The sequence below is a fragment of the Danio rerio genome, chromosome 11, assembly GCF_049306965.1.
Source record: "Danio rerio strain Tuebingen ecotype United States chromosome 11, GRCz12tu, whole genome shotgun sequence".
Taxonomy (NCBI): Eukaryota; Metazoa; Chordata; class Actinopteri; order Cypriniformes; family Danionidae; genus Danio; species Danio rerio.
In genome coordinates this window covers 43700001-43719442 of record NC_133186.1, presented here as the reverse complement: position 1 = coordinate 43719442, position 19442 = coordinate 43700001, and the positions used below count along the sequence as shown (strand labels likewise).

The 19442-nt window shown below is 37.6% G+C and overlaps 1 protein-coding gene and 2 long non-coding RNA genes across 5 annotated transcripts in view; all 3 read right to left on the bottom strand.

Moving 5' to 3' along the window:
- LOC141376673 (uncharacterized) overlaps positions 1-19442 on the bottom strand; it is a 227007-nt gene that overhangs the window by 11746 nt on the left and 195819 nt on the right. The window lies entirely within an intron of this gene.
- Positions 849-19442, bottom strand: part of pax7a (paired box 7a) — a 135897-nt gene continuing 117303 nt past the window's right edge. The window contains exons 8-9 of one of the 3 annotated variants that reach the window (XM_009306286.4): positions 14975-15224; positions 849-6045 (exon numbers count right to left, since the gene is read on the bottom strand). In XM_009306286.4, coding sequence (XP_009304561.1) covers positions 5930-6045; positions 14975-15224 — 366 coding nt within the window. In that variant the 3' untranslated portion in view covers positions 849-5929. 3 annotated transcript variants of the gene reach the window in all.
- Positions 18678-19442, bottom strand: part of LOC137496734 (uncharacterized) — a 2803-nt gene continuing 2038 nt past the window's right edge. The window contains exons 5-6 of the long non-coding RNA XR_011017296.2: positions 19314-19356; positions 18678-19216 (exon numbers count right to left, since the gene is read on the bottom strand). This is a non-coding gene — a long non-coding RNA (uncharacterized lncRNA). The remainder of the gene's footprint in view (positions 19217-19313; positions 19357-19442) is intronic.

Sequence of the window (19442 nt, the reverse complement as noted above, 5' to 3'; positions counted from 1 at the left end):
GTTGCAGCTGGAAGGGCATTTGCTGTGTAAAACATATGCTGGATAAGTTGGTGGTTCATTCAGCTGTGGCGACCCCTGATGAATAAAGGGACTAAGCCTAAGGAATATGAATGAATCATTTTGAAAAACACATTTTTCCAGGCTGTTTACAGCGTTTTTAAATCTTTAAATTATAGAGCAATAAAAACAATTCCCAAAATCCCCTTAGTAATAATAAATAAATAAAGAATAATAATAAAGAATTTAAACCTGACAACAGTCTTATTTGTTTTATTTCGACAAGAATAAAAGCAGTTATTAATTTAAAAAAAAAAAAACATTTTTGGGACAAAATTATTAGCCCCTTTAAGCTATTTTTTTTCTCGATTATCTACAGAACAAACCAATGTTATACAATAACTTGCCTAATTAACCTAACCTGCCTAGTTAACCTAATTAACCTAGTTAAGCATTTAAATGTCACTTTAAGCTGTATAGAAGTGTCTTGAAAAATATCAAGTAAAATATTATTTACTGTGATCATGACAAAGAGAAAATAAATATGTTATTAGAAATACATTTTAAAAACTATTATGCTTAGAAATGTGCTGAAACAATCGTTCCTCAATAAAACAGAAATTGGGGAAAAAAATAAACAGGGGCGCAAATAATTCAGGGGGGCTAATAATTCTCACTTCAACTGTATATATAAAATAAAAAAATATATATATATTTTTTTTCTGCATTGCTTTGCCTAAATCAAAACAATAATCATTTAATAAAACCAAGCAAACAAACAAAAAAAGTCAGAAGTCATAAACAAACCTTTCCCAACCAAAAGCACTCTGAAATGAAACACACAGTAAAGGTTTGATCTTTAAATCAGTTTTAGATCTTTAATTGATAACATTTACGCCAGTGTTACAGTAAAGACACCAACAGGCTGAAGGTAGTAAATACCAAATACAAGGTTCCCACTAAAGCTACTACTTCATACAGCAGAATAAATTATACCATGGTAACGTACACACATGCTGAAAGCAAAGAAACACAAACGCTAACGAAAGCAGGAGCTCAGTCCGACGTCCCCGATGGCTAATATTTTTAATATCCAAATGCTGATTAAGAAAGGTGTTAGCCGTGGATGGACACTAGAAGTCTTTCTGATGAAGATATTAAGCGGGTGGTTTCTTTAAAGTCCTCTTCTCCACAAACACACCCCATGAAACGGTCATTTTTAGCACCAAACTCTGCTGCGTTTTTCCCACAGTCTGTAAAACAAGCCATCAGTCACAAAAAAAAGTCTCCACTTCCAAAATGGTCCAAATATTTCATCCTCAAATACACGTGGAATCATGACATTATGATTCAGAGTCTTTAAATCGAGAGCCTCTCGAACATACACCTTGAATCCTATAGGAAAAAATCGATACGTAACTATTGAAAGCAAAGAAAAGCAAAGCAGTAAATATATAAACACAAAATTACAATAGAATAGAAGACTTACACGTATCCCCTGCTTCATCTACCACACGACACCTTTTCTGTTTTAGTATAAAACATATTCTTTATAAACAAACAATAAACGATCTGCTTCATCTACTGTACAATTCCATTTATGTGTCAAAATGTCGAGTGCTACACCGATGTCCGAAGGTTACGACTTATCATTATTATTATTATTATTATTATTGTACAAATTTGTGAATGCAAGAGATCGTAATTACAGGAGCCCCGGCGTGTGCTTTTAAGTGAGTTTGCAATATTTAAAAAAAAAGGAGAGAAAATGTAAACCATTGATTGAGGAATGTTATCAAACATGTGGGGATAGTTGGATTTGTTTTTAATTATTAATGACCAAGGATGCAATAAATCAATCAAAAGTGACAGTAAAGCATGTAGGATGTCAGAAAACACATTTAAACTTGCCACACTGAAAAAATGAGTCACTAAATTAATTTTTTTTTTTTAAGTTAAGTGGTTGCAAACAATTTATGTGGGCTGGATTTAAACAAGGCGACGCAGTGGCGCAGTAGGTAGTGCTGTTGCCTTACAGCAAGAAGGTCGCTGGTTTGATCCTTGGCTCAGTTAGCATTTCTGTGTGCGTTCGCGTGGGTTACCTCCGGGTGCTCCGGTTTCCCCAAAAGTCCAAAGACATGTGGTACAGGTGAATTGGGTAGGCTAAATTGTCCGTAGTGTTTGAGTGTGTGTGTGAATGTGTGTGTGGATGTTTCCCAGAGATGGGTTGCGGCTGGAAGGGCATCCGCTGCGTAAAAAATGTGCTGGATAAGTTGGCGGTTCATTCCGCTGTGGCGACCCCGGATTAATAAAGGGGCTAAGCCGACAAGAAAATGAAAGAAATGAGTGGATTTAAACTAATTAAATTTAGCAGTGTTTAGCTTAATTTGTCTGTTTAAATTCAGCTTATCTAAATTGTTTGCAACAATTTGCGACAAAACATTTTTTTTTCTTTTTTAGTGTATTTATCAAAATATCTGAACAAAACAACACTAAAAAACAGTACAAAATGCTGGGCTCCACACAATTCCTTTATGCTGTCCCAACACAAATGGATTAAGTTACCTTAATTGCTTGAACAATTTTAAGTGGATGAAACATAAGAGAATTAGGGTTTCCTCAAAAACCCTCAAGAATTTAGGGTGCTTTCACATCTGTAGTTCGCTTCATTTGGTCCGCACCAAGCGCAATAAATGATACATTGTTGCATCTTCTGCCGTCTTTAAGTTGCGTTTTCACACCACACTGCTGGCTTTGGTCCGAACCAGTTTTAACGAACCAAAATGCAGTCATCTGACAAAATCCACATCTCTCATTGGCCAGATGTTGTTAAACATATTACTAAACTGCTTATTGATTGGTCAGAATTAACGTGCGGGAAAATGCCAATGAACTCCTGCAAGTAAACAAACCGGCAGACAAAAAATGTTGCTTTTTACTCTGGAGGGACGACTGCGCTGGCTGATTGTATACCTGCTTTAGACAAACTATACATTTCGAGAATGAAGCGCGGCTGCGGCTGGAAAACAGTGTTTAATGCATCACTCGTCACTTCAGGAGGAGGCGTCAATTAATTTAGCTAAACTGCGACATGGTCATCTTGCGGAAATATTACCAACGATGCATCGGGTAATGTTTTTCCCTCTCTCTCTCTCTCTCTGTTGGTAAAGCGCTGTCAACAAATATTTTTCCTCCATATCCCATAATGCACAACGCATCGGCCTACGGCAGCTGAATTAGTCCGAAAGGCACAGTACTTTTTGCGGTTGGGTCTGTTTTTAGTTTGGATCATATTCTCACCAAAACTAACCGCTCCAGGGTTCGTTTGAATGCATACAGAGAACACCTCTTCAAGCAGGTCTCGGTATGCTTATTTGGTCCGCTTTTGGTGCGCAATCGAGTACGATTGCTGCATTCTCACCTGCCCAAACGAACCGCACCAAGAGGGAAAACGAACTCTACTGCGATTCAATCGAACTAAATAAGGTGTGAAAGCACCCTTAGTTGATTCAGCTCATTTTGAATTCAAGTAGTTTGAACAAGCAGCAAAAATCTTATTTTGAATTGATGTTTTATAATGCATATTATTATAATAGAGCAAATAAGCATATTAGAAAGATCATGCAGTGAAAAAAAATGATTTAAAGATGATTCATTGGACTTACTGCATGTTTTTAGGTTAAGTGGTAGTAAACAATTTATATGGGCTGAATTTAAACAAATTACGTTGAATATTACTTAATTTAAATTACTAATAGCCAGTCATATCACCCTACAGCACAAGACCAGTTACTCACTGAAGCTAAGCAAGGCTGAGCCTGGTCGTACCTGGATGGGAGACCACATGGGAAAAGTAGGTTGCTGTCGAAAGTGGTGTTAGAGAGGAGAGAAGGGGGTGCTCATTCTGCGGTCTGTGTGAGTCCTAATGCCCCAGTATAGTGAAGGGGACACTATGCTGTCAGTCTTTCGGATGAGATGTTAACCGAGGTCCTGACTCTCTGTGCTCATTAATAATCCCAGGATGTCCTTGAATAAAAAGTAGGGGTTTGACACCGGTATCCTGGCCAAATCTGCCCAGTGTGGTCATAACAAATCCCATGGCACTTCTCGTAAAGAGTGTCCTGGCCACAATCCCTCCATGAACTCTTACCATAATGGTCATCCCCATCAACTGAATTGGCTCTTTCACTGTCTCTGTATCACTAAGTGGATGCTGCATACTGGTGGTGGTGTGGAAAGGCCGCCCTCATCATTGTGAAGCGCTTTGGCTGTATGGCCATACATGATAAATGCGCTATATAAATACACATGACTTACTTACTAAAATCGAATTTGTTTGTTTAAATTCAACCCATATAAATTGTTTGCAACTGTTTTTGCAGAACTCATTTTTTTAGTGTGTGATTCTGGAGACTGGAGTAATGATGCTGAAAATTCAGCTTTACATCACTGAAATAAATTACATTTTTAAATATATTCAAACAGGAAGGTTATATTTTGAATTGCAATACTTTTACGCTTTTTTGATCAATAAATGCAGCCTTGGTTACAGAAGAGAGTCCTTTAAAAAAATTATAAATTCAAATAAAGAAAACGTTTGGTCTTAAAAACCACTTGTACATTCGACATATTTGACTTAGCTTTTAAAATCTAACTGTATTATCTACAGTAAGTGGAATGATAAATGTTGCATTGCATTTTTCGATATGAATGTTTACAAGTTTTTGTCTCTTTTAAATTATCTTTTCTTTTTAATAAAAATTCTTATTTATTTATTCATTATTATTTTTTTTAACACAGTTGAAGACAGAATTATTCACCGATTGAATTTTTCCCAAATGATGTTTAACAGAGCAAGGAAATTTTCACAGTATGTCTGATAATATTTTTTCCGCTGGATGAAGGTCTTTTTTGTTTTATTTCGGCTAGAATAAAAACAGTTTTAAATTTTTTTAAACCATTTTAAGATCAATATTACTAGCCCCTTTATGCAATATTTGTTTTGAAACAAACCACTGTTATACAATCACTTGCCTAATTACCCTCACTTTAACCTAATGAAGCTAGTTAAGCATTTAAATGTCACTTCAAGCTGAATACAAGTATTTAAAAAAATATCTAGTCAATTATTATTTACTGTCATCATGGCAAAGATAAAATAAACCAGTTATTAGAGATGAGTTATTATAACTATTATGTTTAGAAATGTGTTGAAAAAATATTTCCATTAAACAGAAATTGGGGGAAAAATAAAAAGGGGGGCTCCTAATTTTGACTTCAACTGTAATTCAATTAATTCTGTCTTCACAGATTATTCAAAGCACAAAATGGGCATTTGAGAAACGAGAAAAAGCATGGCTGGTCCTCTAAAATCTCTGCTAATTCCCAGCAGAAAGCCAGACTTCCCACAGAGTGGCCAAGTTCGCATGGAATGTCGAGTGAAATATGAAGTCGGAGAAGGTCAAATCGCTCAGGAACATCACGGCTCGAAAGTGGAAAACCAGCAGTCACACTTTCAACACACACACAAATACTCAATCCCAGTTTAAGCCCACTGTCAGCATTTCACGTACAAACCTCGGGTTCAAATGAGTAAAAAAAAAATGCTACGTGTGGATCTGGAAACAACGAAACGAAACAATAGTTAGCATAATCATAATTACAACAACTGTAAGGGCAATCGTAATAACAATATCGATAGAAAACAAGCGCTGTAATGACACTGAGATTCACACACGACTATGCACACAGTTAGTTTTGGAAATGGCTCATGTGTGTGTTCTTGGCGTCCGTCTGCGCGTCTGCTGTTGGTCCTCTTGTCTTGTTTAAGAGACCAGAATCGTGGCAGATTGAGCATGACAGATTGTAAATCAGAGGAAGATCCTGACACACACTGGAGGAGCTGCTTGTGTGTGTGTTTGTATGGTCAGATTCAGTAGGCCTGTCCTGTCTCCACCTGCAGGAGTCCCAGCACCGCTGAATGATCGCCCAGCTTCATCCGTCTCTGAGTGGACAGACTCACATTCTTGGCCAGATAGTCCACAGCAGCTGGAGAAAACACAGACACACAGACATATTGACATTAGCACATATCTCACAACAGTATACTGCATGCATATGAATCAATTTATGAATCGGTTCATTAAAATAAATGCTAACACTTTAATTCCTGCTATTAACAATTGCCTTATTACCTTCCTATTATTAAGATATGAACTGTTCTTTAGTAGTTATAAGGCAGATCTTATTTTGCATCTTTAATCCTACCTAAAACCTAAACCCAACTACCGTATTAACTGTTAATAAACAGTTAACTAGTAGTTTATTAAGCTATTAGTGTTAGTTAATGGTTTGTTAATACCGTGAATTGTGACCTAAACTAACAACCCAAGCTCATTCTGGAAACGTAGCCCCGCGGACGTTTCTGGAGACCGCGATTTACGTGGCCGGAGGTACGTAAAGGCCGCGTTTAGTTTTTTTCAAACGAACACTGCGGGGCGGTGTGGCGTCGCTCCGCCCCTCCTCTTCACGCTCACCGGCCGACGGCTCACCTCCGAGTGGAGGGCTTTCCGGATGCAACCAGTTTGTCAACTTAGCTCACAGCGTTGCGTCGGCAGAGCGGAGGCCCCGGAGGAGGAGGAGGAGCCGGCCGCGGTGGACGACGACCAGGATATAGTCCGGGGAACAGCGCTTCCGGAAATCAGGTAAGACGAAAAACGGAATCCGAAAAATAAGGGCGAGAACGTGGCGGGATCCGAAAACGCTGTTGAAATCGAAGACGAGGGCTTTTGCTTTTTTTTTTTTTTTTTTCTGGACGGCTTTTGCGAACCATCGCTCGGGTTTAGGGAAGGAGGAGGAGGAGGAAGAAGAGGGCGGCCGAGTCGGCCGATCCGGCGGCTTTTTGCGCGGGCGCGAACGGCACGCGCTCCCGAGAGGCACCCGAGACGCGAAAGAGCGCGCACAGCGGCCTCTCGCGGATCCGCGAAAACAAAAAACGCTCGAATACGTACCTCCCGGGACGTAAATCGCGGTCCGCAGAAACGTCCGAGGGGCTACGTTTTCACAATGAGCCCGGGTTGTAAACTAAAGTGTTACCAAATAAACCAGTGGAATGAATCAAAATGAAGGCCTTGTGGATGCTGTGCAATATATTAAAGGGAAAGTACGGCAAAATACAACTCTCACTTATTCAAAACCTGTTTCTTTTTTTTTCTGTTGAACACAAAAGAAGATATTTAGAAGAATGCTCCATTGCTCCAATGCTATCCATTGACTTTGATAGTAATATTTTATTCCTATTATGAAAGCTGAGGGTTGCCAGCTACCAGCATTCTTTAAAATAGATATTTTTGTGTACAGAAAATTAAAGAAAAGGTTTAAAAGGAGTAAGTGATGAGGTGATTTAAATTTTTGGGTGAACTATCCCTTTAAAATTTAGCACAGCATAGATAATGTCTTCATTTTGATTCAGTGAAAAGGTTTATTTCAATTGACCAATTCAGAAACTGATTCAAATTTTCATACATTGACTTTAGCTGAAGTTAAATACACTCTAAAAATGCTATTTGAAACTAAATACACACAAAAAAATTGGTGTAAATTGGCCTATAAAATATATTAAAACAAAATAAAAAAATTACCCAGTGCTTCATATTTTATCCAAATTTGGGTTGAAATAACCCAGCATTTTTTAAAGTTTGCATACAGTGCTCAGCATAAATAAGTGCACCCCTCAAAAATCTCTCTTTTAAATTCATATTTTTAATAGGAAGCTATACAATACTATATTTGTGCATATACATTATTGTGAGGTTTAAGAGCCAAGAAGGCTCGTAGTGGGTTCTCAAAATATATAAAAAAATGAGAAAACCTCAAAATGATGACAGAACTTGCTGATATAACGTATAAAGTGATGGTTTATTTACAGTGTACGAGAGGGAAACCCAAAACCCAGCAAAGTAGCAAAACAAACAAAAAATAACACAAAAACAAATAAACAACAAACAAAACGATATATGTACAATCACAATCAAAATATACAAGTCACAGATCGCTTACGGCACCACAGTAGCTCGCTCGCTCGCCAGGTGATCTGACCTTGAATTGTTGTTTGGGGCTGCCTTTTAAAGGTGAAGCCCCACCCCCTTAACATAGACCAACATGCACTGATTAAAAGGTAAGTATAAACATCTGTACATATTCTCAAATGTAGCATTTTAAACCACATTAAACCCCAACCAGTCACAATTAATCAATGTAAACTAAAATAATTCAACATATAAAAATATAAACATGAACATATAAACACATAAAGACAAGTATAAACCCATCCAGATTAGTCAATACTGAAGTCAAATCTGGAGCTCATCTAATAAAATAACTGACGAAACAGTGCAAAAACTAGTACAGCCAAATTTATGTTATAGAAAAATATTAAATACAAATTTAAAAAGAGGAAAAATCAAGAGAAACAAAAAATTAAAAGTTTTTGTTGAAATTTGTAATTTTTTTTTATTTATTTTTTTTTTTTGCAATATTTTGCTTGAAATTAATTGTATAATCTTTCTATTTCTAAATAGGTTTGGTGACTAAAATATTATTTTAATAAATATATCTGTTTACTAAATCTGTTTTGTTAAAATGCACCAAAATACATTGCCTTTATTTACTGAGAAATGTGTTCTCAATTATGCCGAGCACTGTATTTGGTTCATAAACTGACTGAAATGTCCGTTATAATAAGTTGTTTTATAAAATGCACAAATACACTAGTGAATACACTAGTCGAGCTGCTCTTGCCTTTACTTTGTCTTGCTCGCAGATGATTTGTGCATTGTCCTCTATCTATCAAGTGACAGCGTTTACATTTTAAAAGTCTGATTCATTTACAACATGTAATTGAATCATTTAATTTTAGTGGCTTTTTTTGTACATCAGGAATAAAACAAATAAACTGAAGGTCTCCTCCCCATCCTATTGTCTTCAGACAACATTTTCTTCATTTTTAAATAGATACAGAAAGTAAAAATTGGATTGGCCTGGATTCGGGCGATTCCGCCTCGTCTCCAAAACACGGCCGGCTGCACTGAATGAGTATTCGCCCGCACCGCTTGTTGTAGGAATGCACAAGATTCTCCTCGCAAGGCGCTGCAGTTGTGGAAATAAGCGATCTTGTTTCTTCCAAAACGATTTTCCTCAGATGACTCCTCTAACTGCAGGTCTTAACAGTTCTCTTGCACTTCATCCATTATTTTGAGACGGTGCTCACTACAGAGCCATTTGAGCAGAGCTGAGCTCCAGCGAGGGGGGGCATGAGCTCTCGCTCCTCCTCCTATAAGCTGTTTTAATGCATACACCAACCCCTACCCTAACCCTACCCCCAGTGACATCACTCGTAGACGAAGTGCAAGAAAGGAGGAGCGAGAACTCATGCTCCCCCTCGCTGGAGCTCAGCTCTGCCCAAATGGCTCTGCAGTGAGCACCACTCGATTATTTTGGATGTCTCATCTTCCCAGTTTGCAAAGCCCACTCTCTGATTTTCGCTAGTCCACTGCCATTTCTTACAACATCGACCCACAACCCACCCGCAATTAATAATAATGAATTTTTTTATTACCCGGCCCGCCCAGCCCACGGATTATCCGCAGCGCCCGCGGATATACTGGCCATCCGCGCATCACTAGGCCAAACTAAAGGTTACCACTCGCCAACTTTAGCCTGCGGGCCCTACTTTGGGCATCTTAGGCTCACATAAATGCACATTTTCATAAATTTATGCCACTTCAGGTTTGGTTTCTGTGCTGCCTTTGCTGTGTATTTAAGATGCTTTGATTTAACTAAGACCTAATCCTGGCTTAGCTAAGCCTTGTTTGTGAAACCAGGCCATGATTATCATATTTGATTTTTATTTAATTACCAAAACCTTTTTAATAGATTTAGTTAACAAAAACTACACGTGAAAATGAAAAGCCTTAAACCAAATTACATGAATGACTCATTTGTGAATCACTTCACTTCTAACCAAGCTTAATACAGTGATCAGTCACTCCTAAACATCTGACCAGAGAACTAAGCTCTAACTAAACAAATAAAAACTGATAAAACACAACATATGAGTTAAAACCAACACCAAGGCCAGAGAGAGAGCGAGAGAAAATCCCCAGTGTGGTTCATTCAGCTGTGTGTGTGTGTGTGTGTGTGTGTGTGTGCCAGTCTTTATTACTCTGAGCGTTTGAGATTTCATGCTTCATACTGGCCTCAATTTCAGCAGCTCTCTCGTCGGACTCATTAAACAGATCAGTCTCTCAATCTCACTCATAATTAACCTGACATTCGCTCGTCAGATCTCTTCAATCAACCCTCCTGCACCTTCTGATGGACCTCACACTACTACTACACACACACTAGCATGCACACTCTCTCTCTCTCACACACACACATACGCACACACGCACATGCACACGCTTTCTTTGGAACTGGTTCTGAAATTTTCTAGCAATTTTAAAGTAAAACGTTTTGTTGATTGGTTGACTTAGCCGGGACTCGAACCAGCGACCTTCTTGTAGGGGGGCAACAGCGCTACCCACTGCGTAACCGCCACCTACTCAAATTATATTCATATCGTAATACTAAATATCAAAATCGAAAACTAAATATCACAATGTCAGTTTTCCAATATTGTGCAGCCCTAATATAAATTGCTTTAATTTGCATTTTCTAATTTGAAATGGTAATAATATTTCACAATGACTGTATTTTAAATAATAAACACGCCTATAAACCTTATAAGGCCAAGCATCTAGTGACGCAGGTTGTTTCCTTGTTTGTCTACCAATTTGCCGTGTCTTCTGATCACCATTAATTGGCATGGGAAGAAGATATTGGAATTAACATTTCAAATGAGACCTGGGAAGAGGGGCTGAAGCAAATTCATACCTGTTCTATTAATGCACGATTCCCTTCAGTTTCCCCGTTATGTGAGAGATGCAAGATCTCAGAGGGAACGTATGCTCATACTTTTTGGTTTTGCCCTGAGATCCCAGAGTTTTGGAAAAATATTTTTCTATTTTATTCAAATGTTTTGGGAGAAAACATTAGCCCAGATATTGAATTAGCCCTGTTTGGATGCTAGCATGGTCACATAACCAGGAAATGTCTATTATGTTTGGTATAGGGGTGGCTAAAAGGGTGATCTTGATGGATTGGAAGTCCACTTTACCACCTACTTTTCATTAATGGCTCACTGAAATGGTTGCTGTTCCTAGGCTTGAAAGAATTCTTTTTGCTAGGGCAGATGCTTCTAAAAAGTTTGAAAGAATCTGAGTCCTTTCTCCTTGCTTATCTTTTTAAGAGTTGGAGGTAGAGCGCTTATATATCACTTTTCAATGTTTTGAGTTTGGTCAAGTAAAACTTGATGTATATTATTTACTCTTTATGGTGCATGTTTGGATGGACTGGTGCTTGTTTTTTTTATTGTTTTTTATTCATTTATTAAAATTTTAAAATAGTTTTTAATTATTTTTTCTGTATTTTTTCTTTATTTGTATAAAAACGTATTATAGATAAAAAAAGTGCTATTAAAAACTGTTATAAATAAAATATTTTTTAAAAATAATTATAAATGCGTTATTACACCTTTTCCAAAGTCCAATTTAAGCACTTTTCAAACATATTACAGGTGCATTTTTAATATTTTCCAGTAATTTTTCAGTACTTAAATTGCAAAAGACTTCTCTTTTCTTTTGCATCTTGTTTTTTTAACCAAAATTTATAACAGATAAAACCTCCAGGTAAGAAAACCACTGAGTTATGCATATACTGTATTATAAATTGTTTTAATATACATTTTCTAATTTAAAAATGGTAATAATATTCCACAATGACTGTATTTTTGATTAATAAATGCGCCTCTGTTAAACAGGGTTATTACATCTTTATCAAAGTCCAATTTAAGCACTTTTCAAGCACATTCCAGATGCATTTTCAGTCTTTTCCAGCAATTTACAGTACTTGAAATGCAAAAGACTTCTCTTTTCTTTTGCATCTTGGTTTAAGAATTTACCAGCATTTATAACAGATAAAACCTCCATGTAAGAAAACTATTTGAGTTTTGCATATATTATAAATTGTTTTAATTTGCAAGTCCTAATCTGAAATGGTAATAATATTTCACAATGACTGTATTTTTTATTAATAACTGCGCTTCCGGTGAACAAGGTTATTACATCTTTTCCAAAGTCTAATTTAAGCACTTTTCAAGCACATTTCAGGTGCATTTTCAGACTTTTCCAGCAATTTACAGTACTTAAAATGCAAAAGACTTCTCTTTTCTTTTGCATCCTGTTTTTTTTTTTACATCAAATAAAACCTCCAGGTAAGAAAACTTTTGAGTTTTGCATATATTTTAAATTAAACGTGCTTCCGGTGAACAGGGTTATTACATTTTTTGGACACAAGTCCAATTTAAGCACTTTTCAAGCACATTCCAGGTCCATTTTCAGACTTTTCCACCAATTTACAGTACTTGAAATGCAAAAGACTTCTCTTTTCAATGGCATCTTGTTTCAAGAATTCACCAGTGTTTATAACAGATAAAACCTTCAGGTAAGAAAACAAACTACCTCCAGAATTTTGTAAGTCATACTCATAACGAAACACACATCATACAGGTTTCTGACTTCTGTGACAACATCAGCGTCTGATTATGTTAATTAAATCAATCAATTTTTTCCTGCCCTGAAGCTGGAGTGTGTGTGTGTGAGGTGACTAAGAGGACATCAGGAGCCTCTGGGTGTAAAAGTGCTCTTTGAAGTGGCTGTTTCCCAGTGGAGGGAAGAGTACTGTGACTAACCCAGGAGCTCGGGGCCGAACTGGCCTCTTTATCAGGAGCATGTGTTTGCTGGTGTGGGTCAGGGTGTCTTGAGATGGTCAGCAATGGGCAGAGAGGAAAACACTATAACTGGCAATATGCACGAGGCATTAATAATTGCCTCCCTATTAAAAAGACATGCTGGGTTTTAAGCTTCATAACTACACTGTAAAAGTATCTGTATTATTAGCAGCTTTCCGTGTTTTGTGATTCATGTTTTAATTTTTCCACATTTATTTCATTCATTCATTTTCTTGTCGGCTTAGTCCCTTTATTAATCCGGGGTCGCCACAGCGGAATGAACCGCCAACTTATCCAGCAAGTTTTTACGCAGCGGATGCCCATCCAGCAGCAACCCATCTCTGGGGGAGATGCACACACACATTCACACACACATATACTATGGACAATTTAGCCTACCTTTACCGCTTGTCTTTGGACTGTGGGGGAAACCGGAGCACCCGGAGGAAACCCACGCGAAGGCAGGGAGAACATGCAAACTCCACACAGAAACGCCAACTGAGCCGAGGTTCGAACCAGCGACCCAGCGACCTTCTTGCTGTGAGGCGACAGCACTACCTACTGCACCACTGCCTCGCCTCCACATTTATTTATGCTTTTAAATTGTATTATGGGATACAACAACTTGTTTTAAATGATTAAGGTTTTTAATAGTTAAAAGTGCGATATTGTCTATGTTGGTGTTGCATACTATGCAACAAAGACCTTCTAATAAACTGCCAGTACATTTTTAGTTATTTTACAGACTTATTTCTAAATTTTTTATTTCTTTTATTATTTTAAACTACTGAAATGTCAATTAAAGTCCCTTTGTTAAACTGTAGAGTTGAACTGGCTGCCTGTTAGGTCACGGATTGATTTTAAACTATTCATTTTTGTTTTTCAATCCTTAAATGATCTGGCACCACCTTACTTATCAGACCTCCTACATGTATATAATCCTGGTTGGTCACTAAGGTCTTCTGATCAGTTTATTCTTTCGGTACCAGGGTCCCAGTGTAAGCGAAGTGGGGATCGGGCTTTTGCTGTTATCACCCCAAAACTCTGGAACGGGCTTCCACCCCACATCAGACACGCTCCAACTCTATCTGTTTTTAAAAAGCATCTGAAACTACATCTCTGTTTTTTAGAATTTGAGCCTTTTTAATGTTGAGGGGTTTGCCTTATGTTTAATTGTTATGTATGTGAGTGTGGCGAGGGGGTGTGGCTGAGAGCCGTGGGAATGGAATGAGGCCGCCGCGTAAGTGGATGCACCTGTGCTGCGCACCGGCCTCGGATCCCACGGAAGGAGCTCTGGACTATAAGAGGAGGAACGCTGGCAGAGGAGGCCGAGAGAGGACCGGGCCCGGGCATATTGTTTTACTTTTGTTTTCAGTTTGACGGCAGTCTCCGTGAGGAGCTGCCGTCCGTTTGTTTTGGTTTAGATGGCAGTCTCCGTGAGGAGCTGCCGTTCATATTATAAATAAATTTTTTAAAACTACGTCGGTTCTCCGCCTCCTTCTTCCCGGCAGCCAAAGGGCCGTGAACTTCATTACAGTTTTTTTAGTTTTAAAATATTTATTCATAATATGAACGGCAGCTCCTCACGGTGACTGCCGTCTAAACCAAAACAAACAGACGGCAGCTCCTCACGGAGACTGCCGTCAAACTGAAAACAAAAGTAAAACAACATGCCCAGGCCCGGTCCTCTCTCGGCTTCCTCTGCCATCGTTCCTCCTCTTATAGTCCAGAGCTCCTTCCGTGGGATCCGAGGCCGGTGCGCAGCACAGGTGCATCCACTTACGCGGCGGCCTCATTCCATTCCCACGGCTCTCGGCCACGCCCCCTCGCCACAGTGAGGTAGGTTTTATTTTATTTAGTTATGATTGTGTTCAGCATATTGAGCAACATTGTGTTGTAAAAAATGTGCTATATACAGTTGAAGTCAGAATTATTAGCCCCCCTTTTGAAGACTTGAGTTATGACGCTGCAAATTCAGCTTTTCCATTCTAGGTATAATGACAATACACAATGCACATTGAGTGTATTTTTGCTAAAGAAACGCAGCTCTGTAAAGACTGTGTGATGCGGGGACTGTACAGTACGTACTTTGGCCATACTGGCTGTACTGGTATCCGGCAGTGACGGGGTCGACGCTGTAGCTGGTGGCGCTGTATGTCGGGGGACAGTAGGACTGAGTCGAGGCCAGACTGTCCACACTCTTGATGGGGTCCGAGCGCTGGCTGCAGCTGGCGGAGATGGGGTTGGACGCCTCCAGACCGCCGTGCAGAGGAGAGATGGAGAAATCATGCTGCGGCTGAGACGGGACAGCACTGGGGTTACTCAAAATACTCATCACCTGCGGACAGACACACAGACACAGAGGTTCAGAAGGTTTGTTTTGCTTTGCATGAATTAAAAGTATTTTATATTGGCACTGATTGTTGCATTTTGACATCCGTGAAATCTTTTTATTTCACAAAAGATTCTTGATTGTTGAAAAATGTTCTTCAGGTAATTTCAAACTTCATCAACGTAAGAATAAATGGTTTCATTTCAAGGTTCTTTAAGGAAATAAAAAATATGTCTTGTATTGCATTGCTCTTTCGAAGATGTTATCTTATGAATAATGAACCAATAATGTGCATGTAAAATGAGCAAGAAAGCACAGTCTGCTTTTTAAAGCTACATATTGCAAAGAATACGAGACAAGAGAGCTGTGCTCAATATTTTCTCATTTACTTTCTAATAAAAATCCTCAAACATTATTATCATTTCATAAATACATATAATTTGGCTTCATTTTGCCAATATTCATTCATCTTTCATTTTCTTGTCGGCTTAGTCCCTTTATTAATCCGGGTCACCACAGCGGAATGAACCGCCAACTTGTTTGCCAATATTTGATTACATATTTAATTAACACTGCAGGTCAGGGTTTCTACTGTTTTGTTGTTGTTGTTGTATTTGCATTTTTTTATTATCTTTTGTCATTTTTTATTTATTTATTTATTATACGTTTTTGATTAGCTTTATTTTTATTTTAGTAACCTTAGCACTAAAAATTAGAAAAACATATAGGCTAAGTCTACATTCAACCCAAAATTGGGGTCAGCGTGTCCCTCACAAAATCCCTTTTGAAATCCTTGTCTAAAAAATGCAGTCGGCGCCAGTGGTGTAGTGGTCAGTGCGTCAACACATGCACACATGCATGGTGCTCACGGCGACCAGAGTTCAATTCCCACTTCGCAGTCCTATGCCGATCCTTTCCCTCTCTCTGCTCCCAATGCTTTGCTGTCAATACTCTATACTGTCCTGTCCATTAAAGGTGAAAACCTCAAAATAATAATAAAACATAAATAAAAATGCTGAGTTGTCATGACTGTTTTAAAAAATGCTGGGTTGCCATAATGTTGGGTCAAAATGAACAAACCCAACCACTGTGTTAAAAGGTGTTATTTAAATTGAAGTAATAAAATGAACCCAGTCCATATTTGATCCATCCAACATTTGGTAACAACAACCCAGCACTTTTTAATGTTTTCCTCACAAAATCCCTTTTGAAATCATTGTTGTAAAAAAAACAACAACAACAAGTCCGTAAAATTACCAATAAGTCCCCGCTTTATTTTAAGCAACCCTTAGATGGAAGAATATGCATTCTAAAAATGCTGGGTTGTCACACTGGGTCAAAAATAAACAAACCCAAAGTTGGGTTAATTTTGTTCAATTCAATTTAAATGACACCGTGATACCCAATGGTTGGGAATATTCAGCCCAATGTTAGGTTACAACAACCCATTATTTTAGAGTGTTTGCCTTACAATATCTCTTTTCAAATCCTTGTTTTAAAAAATGCTGGATTGCCATAACTCAACGTTGGGTCAATATGAACAAACCCAACCACTGTGTTAAAGGTGTTATATCAATTTAATTGAACAAATGAACCCAGTTCATATTTGACGCACACCCAACATTGGGTGACAGCAACTCAGCGTTTTTTTTAGTGTTTGCCTCAAAATCTCTTTTGAAATCCTTGTTAAAAAAAAAAAACAAAAAAAAAACAAGTCTGTAAAATGACCAATAAGTCCCCGCTTTATTTTATGCAACCCAGACAGAAGAATATTCATTCTAAAAATGATGGGTTGTCACATTGGGTCAAATATTAACTAACCAATATATATATATATATATATATATATATATATATATATATATATATATATATATATATATATATATATATATATATATTTTTTTTTTTTTTATTTATTATTTTTTTTTATATACATTTAAATGACTCTATTATACACAATTGCTGGGTATATTCAACCCAGCAATTATAAGACACAAAATCCCCTTTGAAATCCTTGTTTAAAAAGTAAAATATAAGTCTATAAAATGACCAAGATGTCCCGGTTTTCTTTTATGCAACCTTTAGACAGAAGAATATGAATTTTAAAAATAAACAAACCCAAAGTTGGGTTAATTTTGTTCAATTCAATGTAGATGACACTTTAATACCCAATGGTTGGGAATATTCAACCCAATGTTAGGTTACAGCAACCCATTATTTTTAGAGAGATTGCCTTACATATTCTCTTTTCAAATCCTTGTTTTAAAAAATGCTGGATTGCCATAACTCAACGTTGGGTCAAAAATAAACAAATTCAACCACTTTGTTAAAAGATGCCATTTAAATTTAATTGAACAAATGAACCCAGCATTGGGTTTGCCATATTTGACACAACCCTAAACAAACCTAAGTTGTTAAATTACACTTTTATACCCAATGGGTATAAAAATTACACTTTTATACCCAATGGTTGGGTATATTTGACCCAATGTTGGGTTACAACACCAAGGATTTTTTTTAGTGTGTAGATGTGCTGCAGGATATCATGTTATTCTCCATTGGGAAGGGACAGAGAGTGAAAGAGTGCCAGGCACAGAGCTCCGCCAGTGTCCCAGAATGATAATCAGCAGCCAGTGAGAAAGTGATACAGCAAAAGACAGAGACAGGAGCGAGTCCAGACCCATCAGACCCCGGCGGCAGTGCCAGACAGACCCCTGTCCTGAGGCCTCCAGCACAACAAGCACTAAGGGAAAAGATAATCCCGCCCCCAGGCTCCAGAAACACACCCACGCTCATGAATAATAATGTGCAGCAGTCGCCACACAGCCAAATACGTGATCTCACATCTCTAACACACAGGCCTGCCTGCTAAACTGACATCAACATCAGCTTGTTTGTGCTCTGAGAAACAATAGAAGGTTCAGTTGTGCCATTATTTATGGACTATAGTATTTTTACTGGCAGCCTTAATCAAGTTCCAGTACTATCATAAAACATATCCATTAAATTGTACACTTACACTGGTAGTTTTGCTGTATGCACTGAATGACCTTCTACAATTGCAATATTGAATCAATCCAATGCACTTTATCATTTATTCCAGGACATGATATCTTCACGATTTTAACATTGTTAAGTCCTTTTAAAATAATTAAACTTCTAAAAGGCATTACTGCTACACAGCAAAATATGGGGACCCAAAACAACTCTATGGGTGTTAATTTCAACACTTTGAAAGTGTCTCATGGGGTCCACTCAAAACAGAGTTAAATCAACACTTTCAAAAGGGTTGGCACATTGACACCGAAGTAAGGGTTAATTTTAACTCTGGGCAGAGTTAAATTTGTAACATATATTTAACACCGCCTGGTAGTAATTTTTTACTACAATATATTGTTATTTTATTCAACTCTCTTGAGTGTAAATATGGTAAAAAGGTAAAATAGACTGTAAATTACAAAATAAAAAAACATTTTATTTGAAAACATTCACCACTTCAACAATTCATTCAGTTTTTAAAATGCAACAATGTCAAATATGCTTTAATTGTTTTATTAGTACAGACAGTATCAACAAAATATGTATGACCGGTGCTCAAAAAGGCTGTTTCAGTCCTTTGGTCCAAACTTGATGTTTCATCAGAGCAATTTGAAAGTTCAATATAGCGTCACTCATAGTTTTCTTCTGAACTCATAGTTTTCTTGTGAAATTACATTTTAAACAATTTAAGCAAATCTTTCACTGCTGGTGTTTCCTTGGTCCCCCATATCAAACACAGCAGTTTAAATGAAGGTATAAATGCTGTAAACTTGTGTGAAAACAAACTGGAGCTAGGAAATCTCATCAAGCATGTCCTGTGAATGAAGTGCTTCCCAGCCACAGGATGACCTTTTTATCCATGACGATGTAGCAGCTGCTGATCGCTCGTCTGGTGGTTCCTGATGCACGGATATAGGGTGATGCTCATCTAAGAACTCTTCAAGACTCCAGCATGACTAAGAAAAATGTTTGAAAACAAATTGCAATCAAATTCTATAATATATTTAAAAGAAAATTTAGAGTAAATAAAACATTCAAGAAATCTAAACTCACCTTTTGAAAATCTTCATGATGATCCACAACTTGACTCTCCCAGCTGGTTGAGGTGACAGGATATGGAAAAGTAGAAAAAACACATACATCACTGTTGGATCTCCAAAAACAATTAGGTTAACCACTATG